This window comes from Pterocles gutturalis, unplaced genomic scaffold (assembly GCF_000699245.1).
Source record: "Pterocles gutturalis isolate BGI_N339 unplaced genomic scaffold, ASM69924v1 scaffold2834, whole genome shotgun sequence".
Classification (NCBI taxonomy): domain Eukaryota; kingdom Metazoa; phylum Chordata; class Aves; order Pterocliformes; family Pteroclidae; genus Pterocles; species Pterocles gutturalis.
In genome coordinates this window covers 137796-159143 of record NW_010135536.1, presented here as the reverse complement: position 1 = coordinate 159143, position 21348 = coordinate 137796, and the positions used below count along the sequence as shown (strand labels likewise).

At 34.4% G+C, this 21348-nt stretch overlaps 1 protein-coding gene across 1 annotated transcript in view; it reads left to right on the top strand.

Moving 5' to 3' along the window:
- LOC104467951 (ERC protein 2) overlaps positions 1 to 21348 on the top strand; it is a gene marked incomplete at its 5' end in the record, with an annotated part of 266693 nt that overhangs the window by 182476 nt on the left and 62869 nt on the right. Inside the window, one exon of the mRNA XM_010081926.1 lies at positions 10386 to 10520. Within this exon, the coding sequence (XP_010080228.1) occupies positions 10386 to 10520 (135 nt within the window). The remainder of the gene's footprint in view (positions 1 to 10385; positions 10521 to 21348) is intronic.

The following is a 21348-nucleotide window of genomic DNA, read 5'->3' as shown; positions in this document are numbered from 1 at the left end:
TGCTAATGTGATAGTATTGTGGTGGCATCAAACACTCACGCATAACAAAGTACACCAAGTTATATTTTTCCTGTCAAATTAATTCAGCTGTATTGCATTGTATTTTATGATATTGAAAGTGTACTGTATAAGAAAAAGAATAGGATTAGAAGTTGTTGTGATTGTGATTATTTAGGCAGCCCGAACATTATTCCACAACACTGTGCATTAATTAATTAATTACATTTAAGCCCTCTAATGTTTAACAAGTGTGGGAGCAAAAGAAGTCCTGCACTGCTTTCTTACAGTCCTTGTAGACATTATAATCTGTAGGCCTTGTGATCAGTTGCACTGTCCTGGTATTGTGTTGGTTACTAATCACTACTGCTGCTGTTTCTGATATTTTCAAACTAAGTTAATGTTTCTGATTTCCTTGAATTTCACAGATGGCAATATTATAGGAGCACAGAATACTACATTATTATTATTGATATTATTATTTGCACAGGTCTGCTTCAGAGAGAGATCTATTGTACTGTTGAGTCTGAGTGTTACTGCATGGTAAATAGAATCCATGTTATGAAGCCATTCACATGGGTACTGCAGACATATTTGACCACTGTGTTATTTTTTTTCCTCTTCTGTTTATACTGTTTACTGTCACTCATATCGGTCTTGCTCAAGCTTTGAGTCTGAGACCCTTAAGTTTTAGGAGTTTTATTTTTGATAGTTATGCTACACAAGCTCTTTGTTTTGTTTTGGGCAGGTAAGAATAGATATTCTAGTAACTTCATATATTGAACTCTCATATGAGGAAAATGAATCTGGTCATTTTTTCCTCAAAAATTCTCAGGCAATGCAGCAAAATGGCTGTTAGTCTCTGACTTTAAATGTGTTTATTCATATCCTATTGTTGTCAGTACAAACAGCCTGTGCATTCAGTGGCCTTACATTTATTTAGTATCTTAAAAATCCTTGTAGTTTATATTTTTCTATTAATTAAAAATATCCAAAGGCAATATTTCTTCATGTCTTAATTTTGGCTTTTATTATCTTCATTTGTAAGCTGAATTTTGAATTTGTATTTTTGAATATGAATCTGTAATTCTCAGTTTTGCCAAGTACAAGCAGCTTAGATACAAACCTGGTGCAGACAGATTAGTGTAGGGTGGAAACAGCAGAGCACCACTTCTCCCTATAGCTTAATGCAGCAGGCTCCATATGGCACAAGGTAGGAAAGAGGATGTTTGTATGTAGCTAATAGCCTTTGACTGATCAAATTAGTTAATTCAGAAGAAATGTTCTGTGTTGGAAAAGTACTGAAAATGTTGGCAATGCTCACACAACACTTTTCACGTATTCTCAGTAAGTTTTGACAATTTATATTATAAAATTCGAAGGACTCAAGTCATAGCTGGATATGGCATCACTTTTTCCTCCTTATGCTCTCAGGAATCCAAATTCTTTCAGATGGTATTTTCACACAAACATTTTCCAGTGAGAGGGGTTTTTTTGCCTTGAAGCCTATAGCAGTCAGGCTCTGAAGGCATCACAGACCTGGTACGTGAACTCCTTTCCTGCTTTGTAGTTGGTGATCTGCTTTAAAATCTGTTTCTATTTGTTCTCTGTTCAGGGTTTTTTCACTCTCGAAGAATTTATGTCATATCTTAAGCATGGCCATGTCTAATGGCACCCTTTTTCACTGGTGGTAATCTCATTGTGAATTCATACTAGAACTTCTCAATAGCTATAGCTGTCATAACACTCTGTTCAGACAAATGATTTAACTCCACTGAGACTGAAAATCTTAAATGGAAAAAGTCAGTAATGCAGATATAAAGTAATGTATATATATTAACACTGGAACTTTTGTAATTTTTGATCTGCCTGGCTCAATAGGTGAAAATGGGTGTTAAGTATCTCGGGTAAGAACAATGAATATCTCCATTGTATAAATGAGTGAACTCCCAAGCCAGAAAGTTTTGTTTTTTCTCCATGAGACATTTTTGAAACAAGCCCTTAAGTTCTACTACAAAGTACCCCATGGTAATAAAGTTAGATATAGTTTAACACTTGATCTGAAGTACAGTGCTAAGTAGACAGTTATTAAAAAAAATTGTAAAAATTTGCTGTCAAATTTTTCTGCTACTGTGATGGTGGATAAAACATCATTTCTACAATCTAGCATCAAACAAAAATTATGGTTAAAGTGTCTCTATAAAGCATAATAAGATGTGTTGTGATGTTATCCCCATTTTGGTCCATATTCCAATATACCATACAGGTGTTGAAATTTATATTTTATTTACCAATTTTTATTGCATACAATGGAAGAAATGTAGTAATTTCAAGTTAGGCTATATTTTGCATTTGATACAAATGAGAGAGCTGGGCTTGGTAATGAAATTGCAAAAATTACAGCTGAAATGAACTATTCAGACATTAAAGACGCAGAAATACAATCAGTGCTACTAACCAGAGATTTGCAGTTTCAAAGGTCTTGTTTAGCTACTGAAGTTTCTGATTCATGTCTGGTTTAAAACAATTATTATGGAGAAGTATCTTTTTAATGAGTTATTTCCTGTTGTTAAAAAAAAGAAAAAAACAGAGAACCTTACCTTCTTATGTTGCTTGTCTGCATTTAGTAGGACCTGGCCTGAGATGTCCTCAGGCAGCTACTGTTTCAGAGCTTTAATTATGCTTTCTAACTCACTTCTTTGTGTCTATGTTCTTACATACTTCTATGTAATTACCAAGTTTAGTAGTAGGACTCAGACAAATACTTTTAGCATGACTTTAGCCTATACATTACTGAGTATGCTGTATTATTACAAGATATTTCCTGCGCTTCAAGCCATACTTTTAATTCACAGAACTTAAAAAGACTTCAAAAACATTGAGAGACCGCAACTAAAAAGTCAGATGGACCATGTTCAAATCAACATATCTTTGTTCAGTCACAAGTGTCAGGAAAGTTGAAATTCGGCCGTAGTCCTTTAGATAAGTGTCTGCTTGGCATTTGGTATTGCTGCCTGTCTTGGTCTGCCAAGTGTCTAATATCCCAGCTGGTGTTTGTGAGATTATTATCCTTCAGCTTGTGAAGAGGGAGACTTACTATGAGCTCTGACTTCTTTCAGGATAAGTCAGTCACATTTTGTAATCTTGCAAAGCAGCAGGTGTAACGGTTGTTAATATCAGTTAAATAATACTGTAATTAAAACAGAACAGAAATATATGTAAAACTTTTGTGCTTATGCTCAACACTAAATTGTCAGATCCAAGTCTTTGACAAGTTCTATATTGGAAGCTGCTTTCCATTGCTGCAGAGCAGTCAAAGCGTCTAATCTGACCAGCAATTGCTCTTGTATTTCAGCTGGGAGGAAGGTTGGATTTCATGAAAACTTGTAAACTACTCAGTAGTGTTTCTTAGTCCCTGTTCTCTGTCCTGTGAACCCGGGAGGGCAAATGGGCCTTGAAGAACAAATGTTCTGGTTACATGCGTGTTACAAATAATAACAATTGGTTTCATGTAAAACATCACATTAATTAAGTTTAGTGTATAACTAGATATAGATGGGAAAAATAAAAAAATACATGATTTCTTAGCATAAAAACTTTACTGTGTTCTTTACTTCGTATTAAACAGTCATATAATTAATATGCTCATTAACCCATTTGGAATTTTAACATGGGAAAATATTTTGTTCTTCAATGGAGGTGGGAAACAAAGCAGCAAAAGCTATGGTAAAATATAGTTAAGAGTAAGAATAAAAGAAAATATTATATTACAGGGATGTTATAATAAGAAAAATACATAATAAAAGCACTCAGTAAAACATAACTCTACCCTATCGTAAGGCATTCCAACACCCATACAGTTATGATTATGATAGTTATTTAGCATCTGTAGTTCCTAGTTAGTAACCATACTGTAATGTTTTTGTAATCTTTGGGTTACTGATGAGTGCTTGCAAACTTATAGTCTTCATTACTTAATTTTTTTTGTCTATTGGAATTTTCTTGGTGTCTAAAAACTCACTGTACAAGCAACAAAAAAGCCTGGATTGAATATTATAATATATTCTAATGATTGAAGACAACAGTATAATTTACTTTGGAAAGAATTAATTTTAGTTACTAGTATTATGCTGTTAGAAGCGGCCTGAATAATTAGCGTAAAGTAATACAAGTGCTAGAATACTTATATAAATGGAAGTCCACTTCTTCCATGCAGTTCTAGTATTGGTAGAAGGTCCTTCAAAACAGTTGCCAATTAACACATCCTTCACCTTCTGGAAAAATGGCACAAGTCCTTCTGTCAAAACCATTGTTGGTGGATATATTTTAACAATTTGTCTCATTTTATCATATGTTGATAAATTCAAGAAGTGTGCTACCATTAAAAAGCATTGAGAGCAGTCTCAGGTTTTGAACATTAATAACTTTGGAATTATCTTTTATTCAGATTAGATAATTAGTGAAACTGTGCTCAAAAGTCGCTGAGTATATCAAGAAGTTTAAGCAAAAGAAGTTTCAAATGAAACTTTGCAATGGAACCTTTCTTAAATCTCTTTTCTAGACGGCAAATTAAGCTTACTGTTTGGCTTATCAAATCACCTATGCAGGATGCATGTATCTCTAGTAAGCTTGAGATGCTCAAAGAGGGTGGAACTAAATGACAGTGAAGTTGAACATGTTTTTTAGAGGTTCCAAGGTTGGAACCTCAGCTTGTTAGTTTTGATCTCAGGAAAATATTTAACAATGATCAAACAACAGCAGTGAAAAAAATGGAAACTTGCTGAAGAGGTAAAAAAAAGAAAAGGAGGTGAACTTAATCAAGTTCTAGAAATACAGGCTTTACGTGGTATTTAATTTTAGTTTTCAGTGTAGCCTGTGATGACTTCTTAGTCTTAGAAGTCACCGTAAAGGTTATTTAGAAACACAGCATTCTGTGTTGCCTTCTCAGATGCCTTTTGTAGCTACTTTTCAAGACTGTCTTGCTCTGTTACGCAAGTGTAACAGTTTACATTGTGGAATATTTTGTGTTTTTTAATGAACAAATGTATGTTTTTTTCGTAAAGTCTTAATTTCTTGCAAACTGTTATAGTACTTTAACAGATTGTAGTGACAAATGTAATCTGCTGAACTTTAAGGATGTTTGAGGCCAAGTACAGCATTTGTGTTCCAATATTTAATTAACTGTAACTTATCAAATAACAAATCAGCTATAAATTGTATTCTATGGTAGTTAGCAACCTTTGTATTATGCAGCGGTAGAAATTATAAGAAATTCTTCATTTGTGTGCAGATGATAACAGTTTTCAAAGAATGTGTAAAAATGCTGTTCTGACATGAAAACTGATTTTATTTGGAGAGAATAACTACAGAGCTGGCTTAATTATCAAACATTTTGTTAACCCTCAGCTAATGGAATTAAGGCCTGAAGCACTGGATTCATGTCGAAACACCAATTGCAGTCACACATGCTTTCATGAAATCCAGGTTAATTCCACTAAGTTTATGCAACTTCTGGATAAACTTGGTGAACTATATAGTCTTAAGCACACAATTTTTTAGACCATTACCTTTTGTATTTCAAAGTTAACGAAATGATTTTATTTGTGTTTTCTAAAATCATTGTCTTAGGAGAAAAAAGCTCAGATTAAATCATTTGTTAGGAAAAATCAACAAGACTAGAACTAAATGTCTGCCGCATGAAGATCTCAGAGTGCTTTGTGGAAATATTAGCGTGCTTAGTTTCAAATATTGAGACTGCAAGAAATAGAGGTTCTGTGTTATTGATGATAACAAGAGGCCATTGCGGAATCAAAGCTAGAATGTGGGCCTCTAGATTTTAAATTCCATGCTTTAATAATTAGCCTACAGGATATCTCCAGGGTAGCTTGTAGACCTTATATCTGCCTCCTTTCCATATTATATAAGGAAAAAATCCTACCCTATTGAAAGTGAATATTCTAGAAATATTTCAAATTCTGTTTAGTGAAGAGAGTTTGAGAAGAAAATCCAAAGGAAAGTAATAGCTATTGAATGGTATTACACTTATATCCCAGAGCAACAAATCTTATTATTTTTCCTCATTTGAACCTCGTTCATGAGTGTTTTGTTGTTAACTTGATCCAGATGACAGATCAAAGCATAGTTCCCTATTGCCACCATGCTAAAATATTTTTTAAAAGACAATTTTAATATTATAGTTTTACAGTTACAGATTGCTGTTAAGCTATTTGGTCTGTTACCAGTCAATCAAAGACTTTCATTTCACTTCAGTAGATCCTTACTTAAACTCACCAGAATTTTAGGGGGACAAGAAATATCTGTCAGTTTTCTTACAGTGCTAGATCATAAATTCTTTGGTAAGTGGGTTAAAAATTCAGTTACACATACCATTCATGACCCTGACAGCTTAGCAAATAGTGATACTGAATGATCAAAGACGACTGTTTCAAGCCCTAAGGGTTAATATACCTATGCACCTAGATTTAAACTGCTTTTAATTCCTCTATCATTCCTTTATTTCAAAATGGATGCAGTATTTATTGAATGTAGCCCATAAATTTAAAAAAAAAAAATCAGAGGAAACTGATTAGGCTAAAACAAATAAGGCTATACATGGTCTGTAATGCAGTTAATTACTTGTTGCATTTTACAAGTTAACATTTTTTTCTTTCTTAGTATAAATCCAAATGAAAACCTGCTCCTTCTCAGGTGTGGGCCTGGTGTTCACCAGGCGTTTCCAAAAATAACTTGATATGATAATTTTGTTGTCAGAGTTGTGGCTATCTAAATTTTGAGATTCTGAGTTCTGGGGGAAAATGTGAATAAAATTTTGAACTATATAATATAACTGTTTCAGGTATGGAGTAACTTCTGCAGTGTAACATATGATGCAAATTAGATATGGCACAGTTTAAATGCATATATAATCACCAGTCTAATTTCCATGAATTATACATTCCAAAACTGAGCTTCCCAATCATCCCGAAAAGTCATATGGAATAATCTGTCGGTAGGTGGTATTTTTCCCTCAATACTGAAGCAGTGTCCTAATATGTTGATATGGGACCCAGACCATGACACTTTACTGTCTGTCTGATAAACCAACGTCCTAAAATGTATACGCCTTCTGTGTGTTTGTGTATGTGCTTGGATGTAGGAGTAGGGGTGTAAAGCCCTGGGGTCCTGAATGAATTTCAATGTGGTTACTTAATTTCTTCCTCAAATAAAAATATACTTGGCATTTCAAAGCCTACTAAACATTAAAAGATTTAGCAAGGGAATCAAACAGAATTAATGTTAAATATTTTTGTTTAGAAGGACCTGAAAAGAATTGTGTTGTTCCTCTTTACATTTGTTCTTCCTTCAGAAATCCTCTTGTTCATCTTCCTCAAAAGTCCTGCTTTTAAAAGTTTCAAATCATTCTGTGTTTTGTACTCCTTAAGTCAAAGCTAAGCATACCTGGAAAATACAGTTCAGTGTGAAAGTATAGCACTCTGAGAGTAGCTAAAGCAAAGAAACAGAACCACAAAATTGTATTAGTTATAGTTGTGGAGAGCTAACAAATAAAAATAAAAAGCTTTTAAAAGTAATGTTTTGGAAAATATTTGGCATAATTTTATGAAATGAATGACAATCACAAGTCATGGGAAAGAAATTCTCATTTCACATTTCTTATATGTTTTTCTTCCCGAACAGACACACTAAAGGAAGCCTCCTACAGCATTAACTTTTCTTTGTGCACATTTTACTGCAATCTGGCATCCAAAAGGAAGAAACATTAGAAGTAGTTTATTTATATTTCAGTACCAAATTAGAAAGATGACATCATTCATTTACAGTTCTTATCCCATGACACGTCTAATCCCCAACACCTCATTACAAGGGACACTTTTAGGATTGCATATATCATCTTGTTTAACTTTTGCATTCTTTTATGGAATACAGTTGAAAGGTAGGAAATTTAAGGCTGTTCATTGATAACAAAATAAACTAATAAAATGTTAGGAGCTTCCCCAAAGAGGCAGATATTGCAGTGTTTACAGTAAGTGGGTTATTATTTGTCTATTAATTCTCCATCTTTTCCGCTCTTTGAACAAAAGGCCTTCCTCTTTGAATCAAATAACAAACAGACAAACTATGATGATTCAGACTGAGTTAATCTTTTGGCAAATTCAGTAGAAATTCATAAGTGAAATTCATGCTGTATGCTTCCATTTTCTTATCCAAGAGGAGAAAATTAAATGTTTCCAACCATGCAGAAAATAGTGTTAAAAAATGTGAAACGATATCATATAGTGCCAGTGCATAATTCCTGATCAAGGAATCCACCACTTGACCTGTGGAGGATGTTTATTGTGTAACAGACTGAGAAGATGCTGTTTTAGTGCTATAGAGATGCTCGGAAGGAGTCTGGCAATGGCTAAAGCATGTGCAAATCCGATCTGTGGTTGTTATTGTGGATGCCTTGAGGTTTTGGTTTAGTTTGATTGGTTGGTTGTTTTTACTTGAACTGAGTACAGGTCTCCTCCTGTAAAATAGCTTTCTATGATCCTTCTAATGGACATCATGTGAAGTGCTTGAGAAGCATTGTGACATTAAAAAAAAATATTAGTTGCTAAAAAAGACACATCAGGATTTCCTGTGATCCCTGTGGATCATCGTTTTCCTTGCATTAGATTTTGTTATACTTCGAATATTGTGTAATATGAATATTTAGTTTGCTTTTTTTCCAAATCTCTTTTCTACTTTAGCAAAGAACAATCAAATTGGGTAATTTAATAGCAATCTCTGAGTTTTTACGTTTTCTATTAAAATATACTTACCAGTGAAATTTTCCTAATGAAGATTTTGATATAGGAGTGTTCTTATAGGAAGATCAATTTGCAGTACTCCTGGAAGTAAGTTTACCACATACCAGCTATGGGACACTAGCTATCTCCTGGGCACTTCGAATTAGAAGCTGGTTAGACCTGTTAGTATAGGAACATAGCTGAACAAATGAGTGGTGTTTAAATTAATCTGTTAAGGTTGATCCTTTAGAACTCATTAGTTTGGGCAAAGTCCTGGAGTAATGTGTTTAGTCAATGTCCTCACTGACAAGGAGCGTGAATCCTGCTACTGTGGAGCATGGGTAGAATGCTGTGTCTTTGGATTTGATTTCAGTCTTTTATCTTTACTCTTCACCACAAGTGTCTATCTGCAAAGTAGACTTGCTTGTGCTTGAGCAACTCAAATGATGTCCATGTAGAGAACTGGCACAAAGCAGATAATGGTCCTTCAAGAACAGCCTTTCTCCTATAGGGCTGAGGTGAGATTTCTGAAGATGATATTAAGTGCGTTAAGACTGCTATCTTTCCCTCCATTATCTGCATGATAGTAACTGCATATGCCTCTAATTGGTTCTTTTAATTTTGGAAGAGGTCCTTAAGAGTAAGACAGCATTATCTTCTGGGTTTTGTTAGTGCAAAAATAACTACAACTTGATTACATGTTAACAAGTTTTCCTGAGACAGCCTTCAATCCTACTAACAAAAAAAAATAAGTACTGTACCCACTGGTACTGGGCAATTGGTAGTAAGATATTTTTGGTATTATGAGCCAGGTTTGAATTATTCCAGTTGAGGTACTTCGTGGTATGGGATAATTGTAATAGTGATAAAGAGCAGTGATGTATCTTGTTATCTCATGGTGACATAGATTTTTTTTATCTGTACCTGACAGTAGCTGAAATGTTGATCTTTTTTTCCAAGATGTATATCTAAGACTTACTTTCATTCAGTAACATGTGTCAAGTTCCATAGTCACTTATTTCTCTAAGGGCATGTGTCTGTATCACTCTGTTTTCTGAGTCTTTTAACTTACTGTTTAGCAGGGTGATCCTGGTGTACAATTAAAATAATTAAGCCAAAATAGAGCTTTTAGCATAACTATTCATGATTGTTGTTGACATGCCTTGGTAGCTAACTGTAAATATTTAAGTACACTTAATATTCCTTTCAGTGAGATTTTGCAAGTTAATTGGCAAGACATAGTAATAGACTGGAAAAAATAGGAAACTGATTGAAAATAGTAAATTTACTAAAATAGTAAATAAAAAAGCTGGATGTCTTTCTTGACACCATTCAAACACAACATCCTTGATCATATCCTTTTCTGACTTTGTGCAATTCTACTCATGTGAAAACTGAGACAAAAGATGTGTTCTCATATTTTGTTATCTTTCTCTTATTCTCTTTCCTTTGTGAGCCAGCAGTTCAGACTTCTATTGTTAGAGCCTTACAGCTACAAAAAAAATAAAAAAAAAGAGAGAGCTAAGATCTTCCTAAAACACTGTTAGAGTAATATATTCCAGCATGTAATAGAATTGTCTCACTTTACATCTTAAACAGACACAAAACAGAATGAAACTGATGGCAGATAACTACGAGGATGATCATCACCACTACCACCACCATCACCACCACCACCACCATCGGTCTCCTGGGAGGCCACAACACTCCAACCACAGACCCTCTCCAGATCAGGTTAGTCATCTTTTGTTTTACCTTATGTTTTATAACTTTACTATTTTGATATTCAAGATAAAATAAATATTCCAAAGCAATAATAAGCAAGTGATGTGTTCTTTGAACTGACACCAATAGTTCTGGTATTTATTTCAATCCATGAAGCAATTTCAACATTTCGGCTTTTTGTCTGGTGTCTTTTTCTTCCCTGTCTTTCTTTAGAAGTTTTGCAGCTATTTTCAGCATTTCATAACTCAACTTTCTCGTAGAAAATCAGTGAAAAATTTCCTACTTAGTGATTACTAGAGATTACTAGTGATTTCAGAAGTATGTGCTTTTTGGAATAAATTTTTTTTAAAAAAGTGAAGGCACTGATCATTAGTATTGAAAAGCCTGTGCAGCAGTTGCCTTTAGCAGCTTGTAAGCCAAGAGTTCTAAACTGTTTTTTCAAAGTTATCTTTCTGTTGAAGGTTTCAAATAACAGATATGGCTTAAAATCAGTAGTGATGCCTTTTTAACTAGGCAAGATAAACCAAATTCCAGAGATGTTTTAGTTTAAAAATGCTTAGTAATTCAGTGTTATTCTTTTTTAGAATATTATTCTTAAGAGTCCTATGTTTTGGAAAGAGCAAATAACTGTCCTAGTAATGTGGTCTTCTAAAGGATGTTAACTGAGCATGCTAGCATTGAACCTTTTCTTCTCCTCCCAGGGTGAAAAAACATCCATAAGCCCAACACTGTTTTGATTTTGGAAATTTCAATATTTGCCTGCAAATAAATCAAATTTTTCAAACAAAAATATTTTTGTAAATACGTAACTAATTTGTTTTATTTGTAATATTTTAGAATATTAATTATATGAAAATTAAGTGAAAAATAAGATACTAAATGATTGAAGCAAACTTACTGTCACACAGTTTTAAATTAATATTTATACTGTATACATTTGGAATGAGGAGGTTGTGAAGTTCTGTGGTTTATTAGCATTCCAACACTTTGTCTTTTGGAATACTTAATGTGGTTTTACACAGAATTTTTCTGTCAATAGGCAGAAATTTGCTAAGTGTCCGGTGTGCAAGCTCAGTACTTCATAGACAACTGGGTGAAGCAGACACTTTGACTGAAAAATTTATTGTTTTGATGTGTTTGAAACAGATGTATCCAAAAAGAAAATGCTGCCCCTTTTATTTCTGGAAAACTGAAAGAGCAGATCCAGCAAAAATAAAGCATCTGCTCTAATTTTGTAGTTATAATATTGAAAATAATGCTATAGCATTGCTTTAGCTATTAGTAATAGTGTTATAGTTATTAGTTATAGCTAGTTATAACTATCAAGTTATAGTACTGAAAATAAGTTATTTACTTCATTATGTAATTGCATAATATACATACATGTAATATATATATAAAATATGTAAAATGTACATTATATTTGTAGATATACACACCAAAATAGGGTTTCAAATTCTAGTGACAACTTTATCTCATCCTTAAAATACTGCCAGCGAACATGTTTTCATAATTGTCTTCTGAGTTGTCTGGGTTTGATACTGTTAAAAATTTCTTATAGCAAAAAATAGTGTGTGTGTGTGTGTGTGTACATGCCATGCGTGTGTGTGTGTGTGTGCGTACAACAGGCTAAACCACAAGAAATACAAATGAAAGAAGCTAAGCTATAGTAGATGAAATGTCAAGAAACAAACCTGTTATGAAATCCAAATATGTTTGTATGTAAGCCATGCTGCCAGCATGCCATTGTGTTTCCAGCTGATATTGGGTGCCACTATTCTGTTTCAAATGAAAATACTTAGTTAAGTGGAGAGCTTGTCAGCTATGGATGGAGCCTGGCCTGAAGAGTACTTTCAAATTTTAAGATAGACTTCTTTTTACTATATGACTCTTTAGCCTACTGCAATGAGTGAGAGTTGAAAACTGTAGGAGTTTTAGAAGGAAATCAGTTACAGTAGGACACGGAGGAAAGTTATCTATATATGTATTTATCTGGGGCAGAAAAAACAGTCTATAGAAGCAAGTAACTCTTTTTCAGGTAGAGAACCCTGGGGAAAAATAAAGCATTGCTTCATATGAGCTTATATTTAGTTTGATACTAAATTAGTTTATAAATTCATAATGTCTGGATTGAAATAAAAGGGAAGAACATTGGTGAAGTTATAACAGGGATGTATGATAGATTACTTAATCAGGGATATGAGACAAAGACGCAAATGACGCTTTTTTTTTAGAATGACCAATAGAGTTGTACTAAAGACAGGAACTGGTTAAGTATGAGAAAACTCAATTTCTTGCTTACCAGCTGAAAAAAAAAAACCCAAACCAAAACCTGAACAACAAAGCACAGAATCCTTCGAGTTCTTGGAACATGCTAAGAACAACTTTTTCTTTCAGAAGGTGGAAAAGGGTGTTGAGAACTTACTGTCTTGGTTTTAGTTCTGTTTCTGATTAACAGTGATAATTTGGCTGAGTTTATAAAAGGCAAAATTGTCTGAAAATGACCATAAAATAAAAAAGATTTTGGCTTTGTGCAAGGAAGAGAATGAGAAGAAAAGAGTGAAGGCAAGAGATGTGAAAAAACAAGTAACAACTGTGTTACTGAAACCCAGACACTGAAACTGGTTTCAACTAATTCAAGAAGCCTGAACCTGTAAAGTAAATTTGAGGGACGAGACAATGTAAGAGAGCTAGCATTTAGTGAAGAGTGCACTTTTCAATGCACAATAACAGATTATTAAAGGAAGAGAACGGATAAGAAGCGTAATGAAAATCTGTATCAAAACATCTTCAAGAATTTAAAAAACTAAGGAAATTATATGAATTATGGAAATGGATACATGGTTAAAGATAGACCACATAAAATACTAGACATTTTATTAGTATTTGCTAATACTAGTATTCTCATTTTTGCTCTGAAATACTTATGATTATATTCAGCAGCTCTCATGAAGGATATAGGAGATCCTTGGAGGCTCAAGGGAGGCAAACACTGTTCTCATCTTTACAAATAATGTATATGGGGATTTATGAATAACTTTTTTTAGACCCTGGAAAGTTATGGAATAAATTATTAATCAGTGAATCAATAGAAAGCCAGTAGTCTTTTTACTGTTAATTTTCAATAGTTTGATGTCTGTATCAGTCTGTATGACATTATCTATCTATCCACCTTGGTGTATATCAGATCACTTTATACTTGCTTCACCCTTATCCTCTTTTCCTAATGATCAACTGGTGGTTCCTATCCTAGACCAGATAAACTATTTTTACAATACATTCTTGAAGATATAGATGGTTTATCACTATGTACTCACTTTATTCTTGCGCTCTTTCCTAGGTGACAGTTTTGGGCCACTCTAAAACAGAATGCAGGTCTAGATGGCTGTTACATAGTATAGCCATCCTATATTTAGTCTGCCTCTATTTGTCAAGGACAAATTATGTCAAGCAAATCTAGTTTCCTTTACATAGGGTAACTGCTTTGTGGCTAAAAAAGAAAGTGGTAGCTGTGACATACTTTGAATTCATAAGGTCTTTAGCTCTGTCCCACCATATATTTGTAGAATGCAAATAGATACATTAATTTGGAGTATAATTAACATGTAGTGTAAAATGCATTACAAGAAGAGCTATAACTATAAATAATATATTTTAATTATTAAATCACCATGAGATGGGTGTGCAACTGATACAAATAAGATGCTACAGACAAATTTTCCATTACTTATTGTCAGACAGAAGGAACATTTACAGCAGGGTTTGAAAGAGGTCTGTCTTTTATCTGCTTCTGTGGAGTTTTTGTTTTAGAAATTATTTCAGCCATGAAATAGGAAAAAAAAAAAAGAATATTGTTGATAATGAACCAAACTGCAAGAAGCTGCAGACATAGTAGGAGCAGTTAAACTGCTCAGTAAGCTGCTTCAGTCACAGTATACTGGAGAGAAATTCTGGAATAAGTAGTCTGAAATTCAGTAAAGTCCATTTACAAGGGAGAAGTCACATGTACTGATGAGGCAATAGCATGGAAAAAGCAGTCTGGATTGCACAATGGAATACCATTGCACTGAAGTTGGATCTAATTCTGGGATGGATGTAACACTGGAAAAGAAGCATGAAGCAATTATTCTGTTCTTTCAAGCACTGGTGAGACCTCATCTGAAAAGCTGTATACGGTTTTGATCACCATGCTTTAGGAAAGATAGGCACATTAGAAAGGGACAAAAGGAGAGCAACAAGAATGATAGGAGTTTTAGAGAACATGACCTATGAGGAAGGCTTAAAGAACTGGATTTGTTTAGTCTAGAAAGTACTAAAGGGGAGACATAAGTCTTCTAATTCATAAAATGTTGTTGCAAAGGAGACGATGATCAATTGTATTCCAGTGCCCACTAGAGGAAGAGTAGGAGTGGTAAATGTAATTTTTACCAAGAATAACTAGTTTAGTTATTGAAAAAAGTAAACTTTTTCACTCTGAGTCTAATGAATCTGTAAGTGGAAAGAAAATGTGGACATTATTTCATGTAGATGTAACAGAAGCTCCTTTGTTGGAGATTTTGAAGAATGGGTTAGGTGAGTATCTGTGCACATGGTAGCTTTATTTCATCTTGTGTTTGGTGCATTGGGCTTGGAGTAGATGTTCTCCTGAAGTACTGCCATCCCTAAATTTCCACAGACTCTACGAACAATATATTAGCCCAGCAAATGTTTACTCGTAAAGCAAGCAAATAGGAGATCCATAGGAAAATTCTTGCTGAAATAATCTTTGAGAACAGCACAGTCAGTGATAATGAGTGAACTCTAGTCATGGCTTTAGCTTACATTTTTCAATCATGGATTTTATTTTTTGTTTTACTTTCTGTGTTGTGTTATTTACCATTCCATACAGCATTCCTTTGTACAGCAATTTGATTGCCACGTGCCATACAAACCTGTATTTCCCATTCAATAGTGTATTACACACAAATTCTAGATATATGTTTTTTGATGACCATAATCCAACATACCGCTAGTGGTTTCAAACCGCAGAATAAACTGAGAAAATAATAAACTTGTAGATCATCAGAGGGCATTTTTAATACTATAAGGAGATAAAAAAGTGGTGCATATTGTAACATAAATGCCACTTAATTTAGTGAATATTAGAGAAGGTTTTTGAAAGTTTTCTCATGAATTCTGGAGGGATTTATAGTTCAACATAGTGTTATTCTTGAAACATTTCTCATTTCTATAGATAATACTGGATTTTCTAATTTATATGCTACATTCATATAGATAAATATTTATATGTGTTATATATGGCTGTAAAAGTACATGTGCATTTGAGTAAAAATTTGTGAGGAAGAATAAGACATTTCCCAATTATTGGTGTAGAACACTGTATATAAGCTGATGTGGGTCTATGCTTTAAAGAGAATGGTGTACTACCAGTCTCTTGGAAGAAAAATACATGCACAGCCTGCTTGAAATATGTGTACTTTTGTATGGTGCTGTTTGGTTCAGGTATTGACATTTTGTTTAAATGATCATGGTTTTATTATAACTGTTACTTGCTATCATATCCTGCTATGGGCAGCATGTGGCAGCATGGTTCTAGATGGAGTAAGGAACTGGATCTCTGGCTTTTCTTGGAGGAACTAATTGGGCACCTTTTTCAGATGTAATGGATGTGTTTAGTCTTCTGGCTGCTGCTAGGGAGCAAAGCCAAATTTCCAGCCACTTCTTGCCTTTATTCCGTCTGTTTTTGCTTTTCTGTTTAGGGAAAGGTATAGGTTGGCAACCTTTTTTTGCCTTTGTATATCTGAACCTAAACTCTAGGGAAGATGTGCGAAAACTTACAAGCAGTAGGAACACACTAACTCTCCTCTGCCCATACTCATGGTCATGTTATAGTGAGTCATGATGCATTCCCTAGTTATGTTGGTGCATCTGATTTTTGTTTGATATAAATTAATTTCTGGGGATGGAGTGCTGTCATGTCAATAACATTGCAATGTTAACCATTTTTACTAGATTTTTAAAAACTTGTGAAAAAAGATAATTTTGTAGCTTTGCACTGAAAACTTAAATTTATTCACTTCAGTTTTGGCTTAAGAGTTGGCAATCTTTCTTAAATTCCACCTGGAAACATTCTGGCGGTCAGTGTGTATCCTGGAGTGTGGGTATAGCACTCCTAGCATGAAAACAAGCTTAATAAGCATTCTGTACTAGCTTCAGTTTCCAAGGAGTTGTAATATGTAGTCCCCTTGTAGAGTGCATTACAGTAATCTAATCTGGATCATTGTGTCCAAGATCTATCTGGCACAAAAAAACCCTATGACTAAATAAATGTGAACTTCCAGGTTTAGAAGCTGTCCTGCCCCATAGCGTAGACTTCATCACAAAGCCTACTGTCCAACTCCCTGCCTTTCTTATTTCTCACCTCTACATACTTACTGTTTTTTCCTTAAAACCTTTCTCTCTTGGCCTCAGTTGCCCACATAATCTTTCTTCCTTGTTGAAAATGTTTTGAAGGAAGTGCCCGTTGGTGTCACACAAGTGACTGTACTCTTGAAGCAAATTGCTGTTACTGTTGAAAGTTGATAGGAATCAGCACATTTGTAATCCCTGCCATAGCTGTTTTACTGTACTGCAGTCCTTTCGTAATTTTTTTCTTGCACTTTCAGTATCATAACAGGCCTGTAATTTACTAACCAGTGGGGAATTCTGTCTCACTAACCACGAGTCTCGTCAAATTGAGACATCTCATTCTCTTTGGTTTTCTAATCTCAGAAGCCTTTCTGCTTTCTCCATATTTGTATCCTGTGCTGAGTTTCAGGCTCTGGTCACCCATGTTCACTTACTGGTAATTTCAGCGGGAATTTTATATTCCTTGCTGTCTCTGAAACAGTCCTTAACTTATTGGCACATATGACAGATGTCTAACTCTAGGATGGTCTCCACATAACAAATAGCCTTCTTGTGCTGTCACCCAGGACTGTCTTGTTCAAGTTCATGAGATGTTTGCTATGTGGTTGAAAGGTCCTATGTTCAAGTTGCTGCTTATGGACTATATAGTAAAAAATCTCTACTTGATTGTTTAGATTAAAAGTAGTATCTCTATGTAAAAAAGGGACTTAAAAGAAGTTGTGCAGGTAGTCTGTGACATGTATGAGTGTAAGATATACTTAAGTTAGTTTGACGGCATTCTTAATAGGAAATTATGCTATTTGAGAAGGCATATGGAAGAACTTGATTCTGCATTCACACAGTGGAGGACTGAAGGTATAACATCCAAAGAATGTTCATACTTCAGGACACTATTACCAATCCTCATGATTATAAGAACTATCAAATCTTCTTACTTCCCATAGTACTGGAGATTTTTACAGACATAAAATGTGTTTCTCATCTCATAAGAGTCCCCTGAATTCACAAGCTGTAGATGAGTCAAAGTTGAGTGCTTTACTCTGTGGTCACCAAAGTTACAAATATACTTTAATTTTGTTTTATGATAAGAGATGATACTCTTATAAAAAATAAACTGATTTTTAGAAAAGTGTGAATATCATAGGGCATGCCAAAAGGCTGTGGGAGCTGTCTGTTTTCCAAAAAGCTGACCCTATTCTTAGAAGCTTTAACTGAGGATGGAATGTGACATGGTGTCATAAGCATGTAGCGTGTCCTTTTACATCTTTTAATCCAGTCTGGCTACGTAGAGATTTTTTTCCTATTTAAAACATTTTTGATGGCCCTTCTACAAGGTGGTGGTGTTTGGAAGTAATTTGTCACAAACTCACCATCAAGTGCTCCATTACTCTGAAATCTCAGCAAAGAGGCCTGAAAGGTAGTTCAAGGTTTCTGAACTATCATCTTGTCTAAAGGAAAAGTCCTCCTTATTAGGACAGTGATGGGACAGCGTGCATCTATGAAACTTCCCTTACTGCCACTCTCCAGTCAGAAAGCCAATTTTTAAAGAACTGTCTGATAGCTTAGTATTAAATACATGTCATTTTAAAAAGGTTATTTAAAATATGCTGGTAGACTCACTCATCTGAGAAAAGAAGTCACACGCAATGATCCACACAACTTGACAACAATCCCACTGCTGCGAAGTAGGAACATGCCACTAAAACCTAACTTTTTAAAGACCGTGTGCTCTCAAAAAAGTGTTTATTGATTTGTAAAGTGGTGACTGGTCTTGGCAACAGGTCTTTGTTCGTCAGCTGGAACTGCTAAATACCCTTGGAGTTGCTGAAAGATGATATGTGAAAAACTCTGAAGAGGTCAGGTGGGATCTTGTTTTAGGTGGATGACTTTGAAATCAGAGCCACAGGACAGTCAAACAACGATTATTATTTTAGTCTCTGGATCCTGATCTGCAAATCACTGTATTGATCCATATGTAATTTTAGGGGAAAGGAGTGCATGCTACTTTGTGTATTTTGGCAGCCCTGACTGTTAGCACAATGCCTTATATTCTGTGGCCCTACTGGAAAATTGCCAACCTCAAACTCCTGAATAAGCCTCAGGAATATTGAAACTGGGATTTGTCTTTTAAAAAAACCCCACAAAACCAAGCAACACAACTTCAAAGGAGAACAAACACACAACAGAACAGATTATTTTAGCTTATTCAAATATTCACAGTTATTTGTAAAGCATAAAATTTTTCAAATTTCTTTAGAGTGTAAGTAGAAGGTTCAATCTGAGCAGAAGTTTAGTATCTGGAAAACTGAAATACCATGTTTGTGAGTTACCTGCAACATTAAAATTTTGTCTTTTAGTTGTTCAGGAAAGAAGAAAGAAAAGGGGAAAACCCAAAATGTCAGTGACTTTTTAGTATATAAAAAAGTGATATGATAGAGCTGTTTAATGCAGTAAGTTGGAATTATTGGCTCCCTCCCTGACCCAGATTTGGTTTAATATTGTGTGTTTCTTTATCCTGGATGTTTACACGTTATATTTGGGCAGGTGTGAGCTTGCTCTTGTCTGTTCACTAAATATATGTGAACTCGTTCTGCTGGTGCCTCAAGCTGCAAGGAAGCACGCAATTGCATTAGCACAGTGCTGAGCCTGCACTAAGCTCATTGGAGTCACATGGATTTATTTAATTTAGGAATTTGGGCAGGGCAAGGTTTGCTTGTCGGTACATTCAGTATAAACAATCCCAGGCATATCCACTGTAAATAACTAGCATTGTGCTGAATTAATTAGTATTTTGTGATCTCAGGGTCTCAGTGCAAATTAGTCATAGAACTGTTTTCACATTTTTAAGTATTTCCTCTGATTTTTCATGTTTGCTACACATATTCTCCCTCCAGAACAAAGAACTTGTGATTCATATCACATGTTGTTCAGACTTGTTGAGCTGAATGCAATAATATCCTATTTGTATCATGGTCACCATTAAAAAATCAATTTTCTGATTAGATTGTATGCAGTTATCGTAGCTATATTGTTTATTATAAACAGACTACTGAATGGCAAATACTGCTCTTCTAGTGAGGATGTAATTTCTGTCTAAGCATTTCCTAAAAGTCAGTAAGTGTTATCATATGCTTATTTCAGTAGATACAGAGAATTTTTCCTGCCTCAGACATCTATCCAGGTATTTCTGTGTACTTTACCTGAAAAAGAAAACTGAAATAGTTTTCTACAGAGGCTTGCCCAGATTTTGAGTGATTATGATTGGTTTCAAACCTAAATTTCATTGTAGATTACATTGTACTTGTGACAGAACAAAAGAAAGAACCTTGAAATCTGGAGGAGTCTGCTCTGAGTTTGAATTTCTCTTTCAGTGATACTTTAGTTCTTGATTTTGATATACTGCCATTTTACAGTTAGAAGCATTGTGCTCTACTCAAGGTTTCTCATTGTAAGTAAAAACCAGTAGAGGTTTGTAATATTTGTTAATGCTTTTGTTATTCCTACCTCTTAATTGTAATTATATTGTAGACAGATGATTTTTCATGTACCTTCTAATTATATTAAATTTGTAATTTGACTAAGAGACCAGCTAAACTGGAGCTATATTAAAAGTAAGAAGAAGAAAATAGGCTTTGCTGTCTATGATACCTCTAGGAGATGGATTTTGTATATTGAAAAGTTATACCTCTCCTTTGCTTACAGAAATGAATTTATTTTATGTTTTGAGGTTTAATGAATGTGATATGAATGTATACATACTGCTCAGTGTGTGTATTTATATATATATATCTATATTTATATGTTAGCTTTGCAGTCTTTTCCACATATGGAAGAATTTTTTGAGATCATGTTTAGCTATAGAAACCTCTCCCCCTCACTTCCCTTGAATGTGTGTGTTAGAATATACAACACTTATATAGAGGTTTACATTTATCTTGTATTTCTTACTAGAAAAATTAGCTGCCACCATCATAGTCTAAAATAGGTCTTTAAACCAGCTGAATGAGCCAAAAATGCATTTCTGGGAGACAGTAACTTGATAACAAAAGTTGCATATCTGGCACTGGTTACTTAAGTGAGATAACATGTCACAGGCTTTCACTACAAAGGGGACCATAAATTTTTGCATTGCAAATCTGATTTCACGGACCACTTCTTGTAAGAAGCATTGAATTTCCGCTTCATCTAGTGATAAAGCTTTAGAATGCATGAGTATCTGGTGAAACATCTTACTTATGTTAATGCTAGTCTGGGTGCTGTAAACTAAGTGGTCAGAAACAACCTTTTGACTATCCCCGTCACCAGTATTTATGTTTTATTTTAACCTCACTATATACAAATAGAACAAATGGTGAGGTGGGTTTTATGGTCATTTTCATAACTGGGTGATGCATGGTTGCTTGTGACCCCTTCTGTTATGGATAGGTTT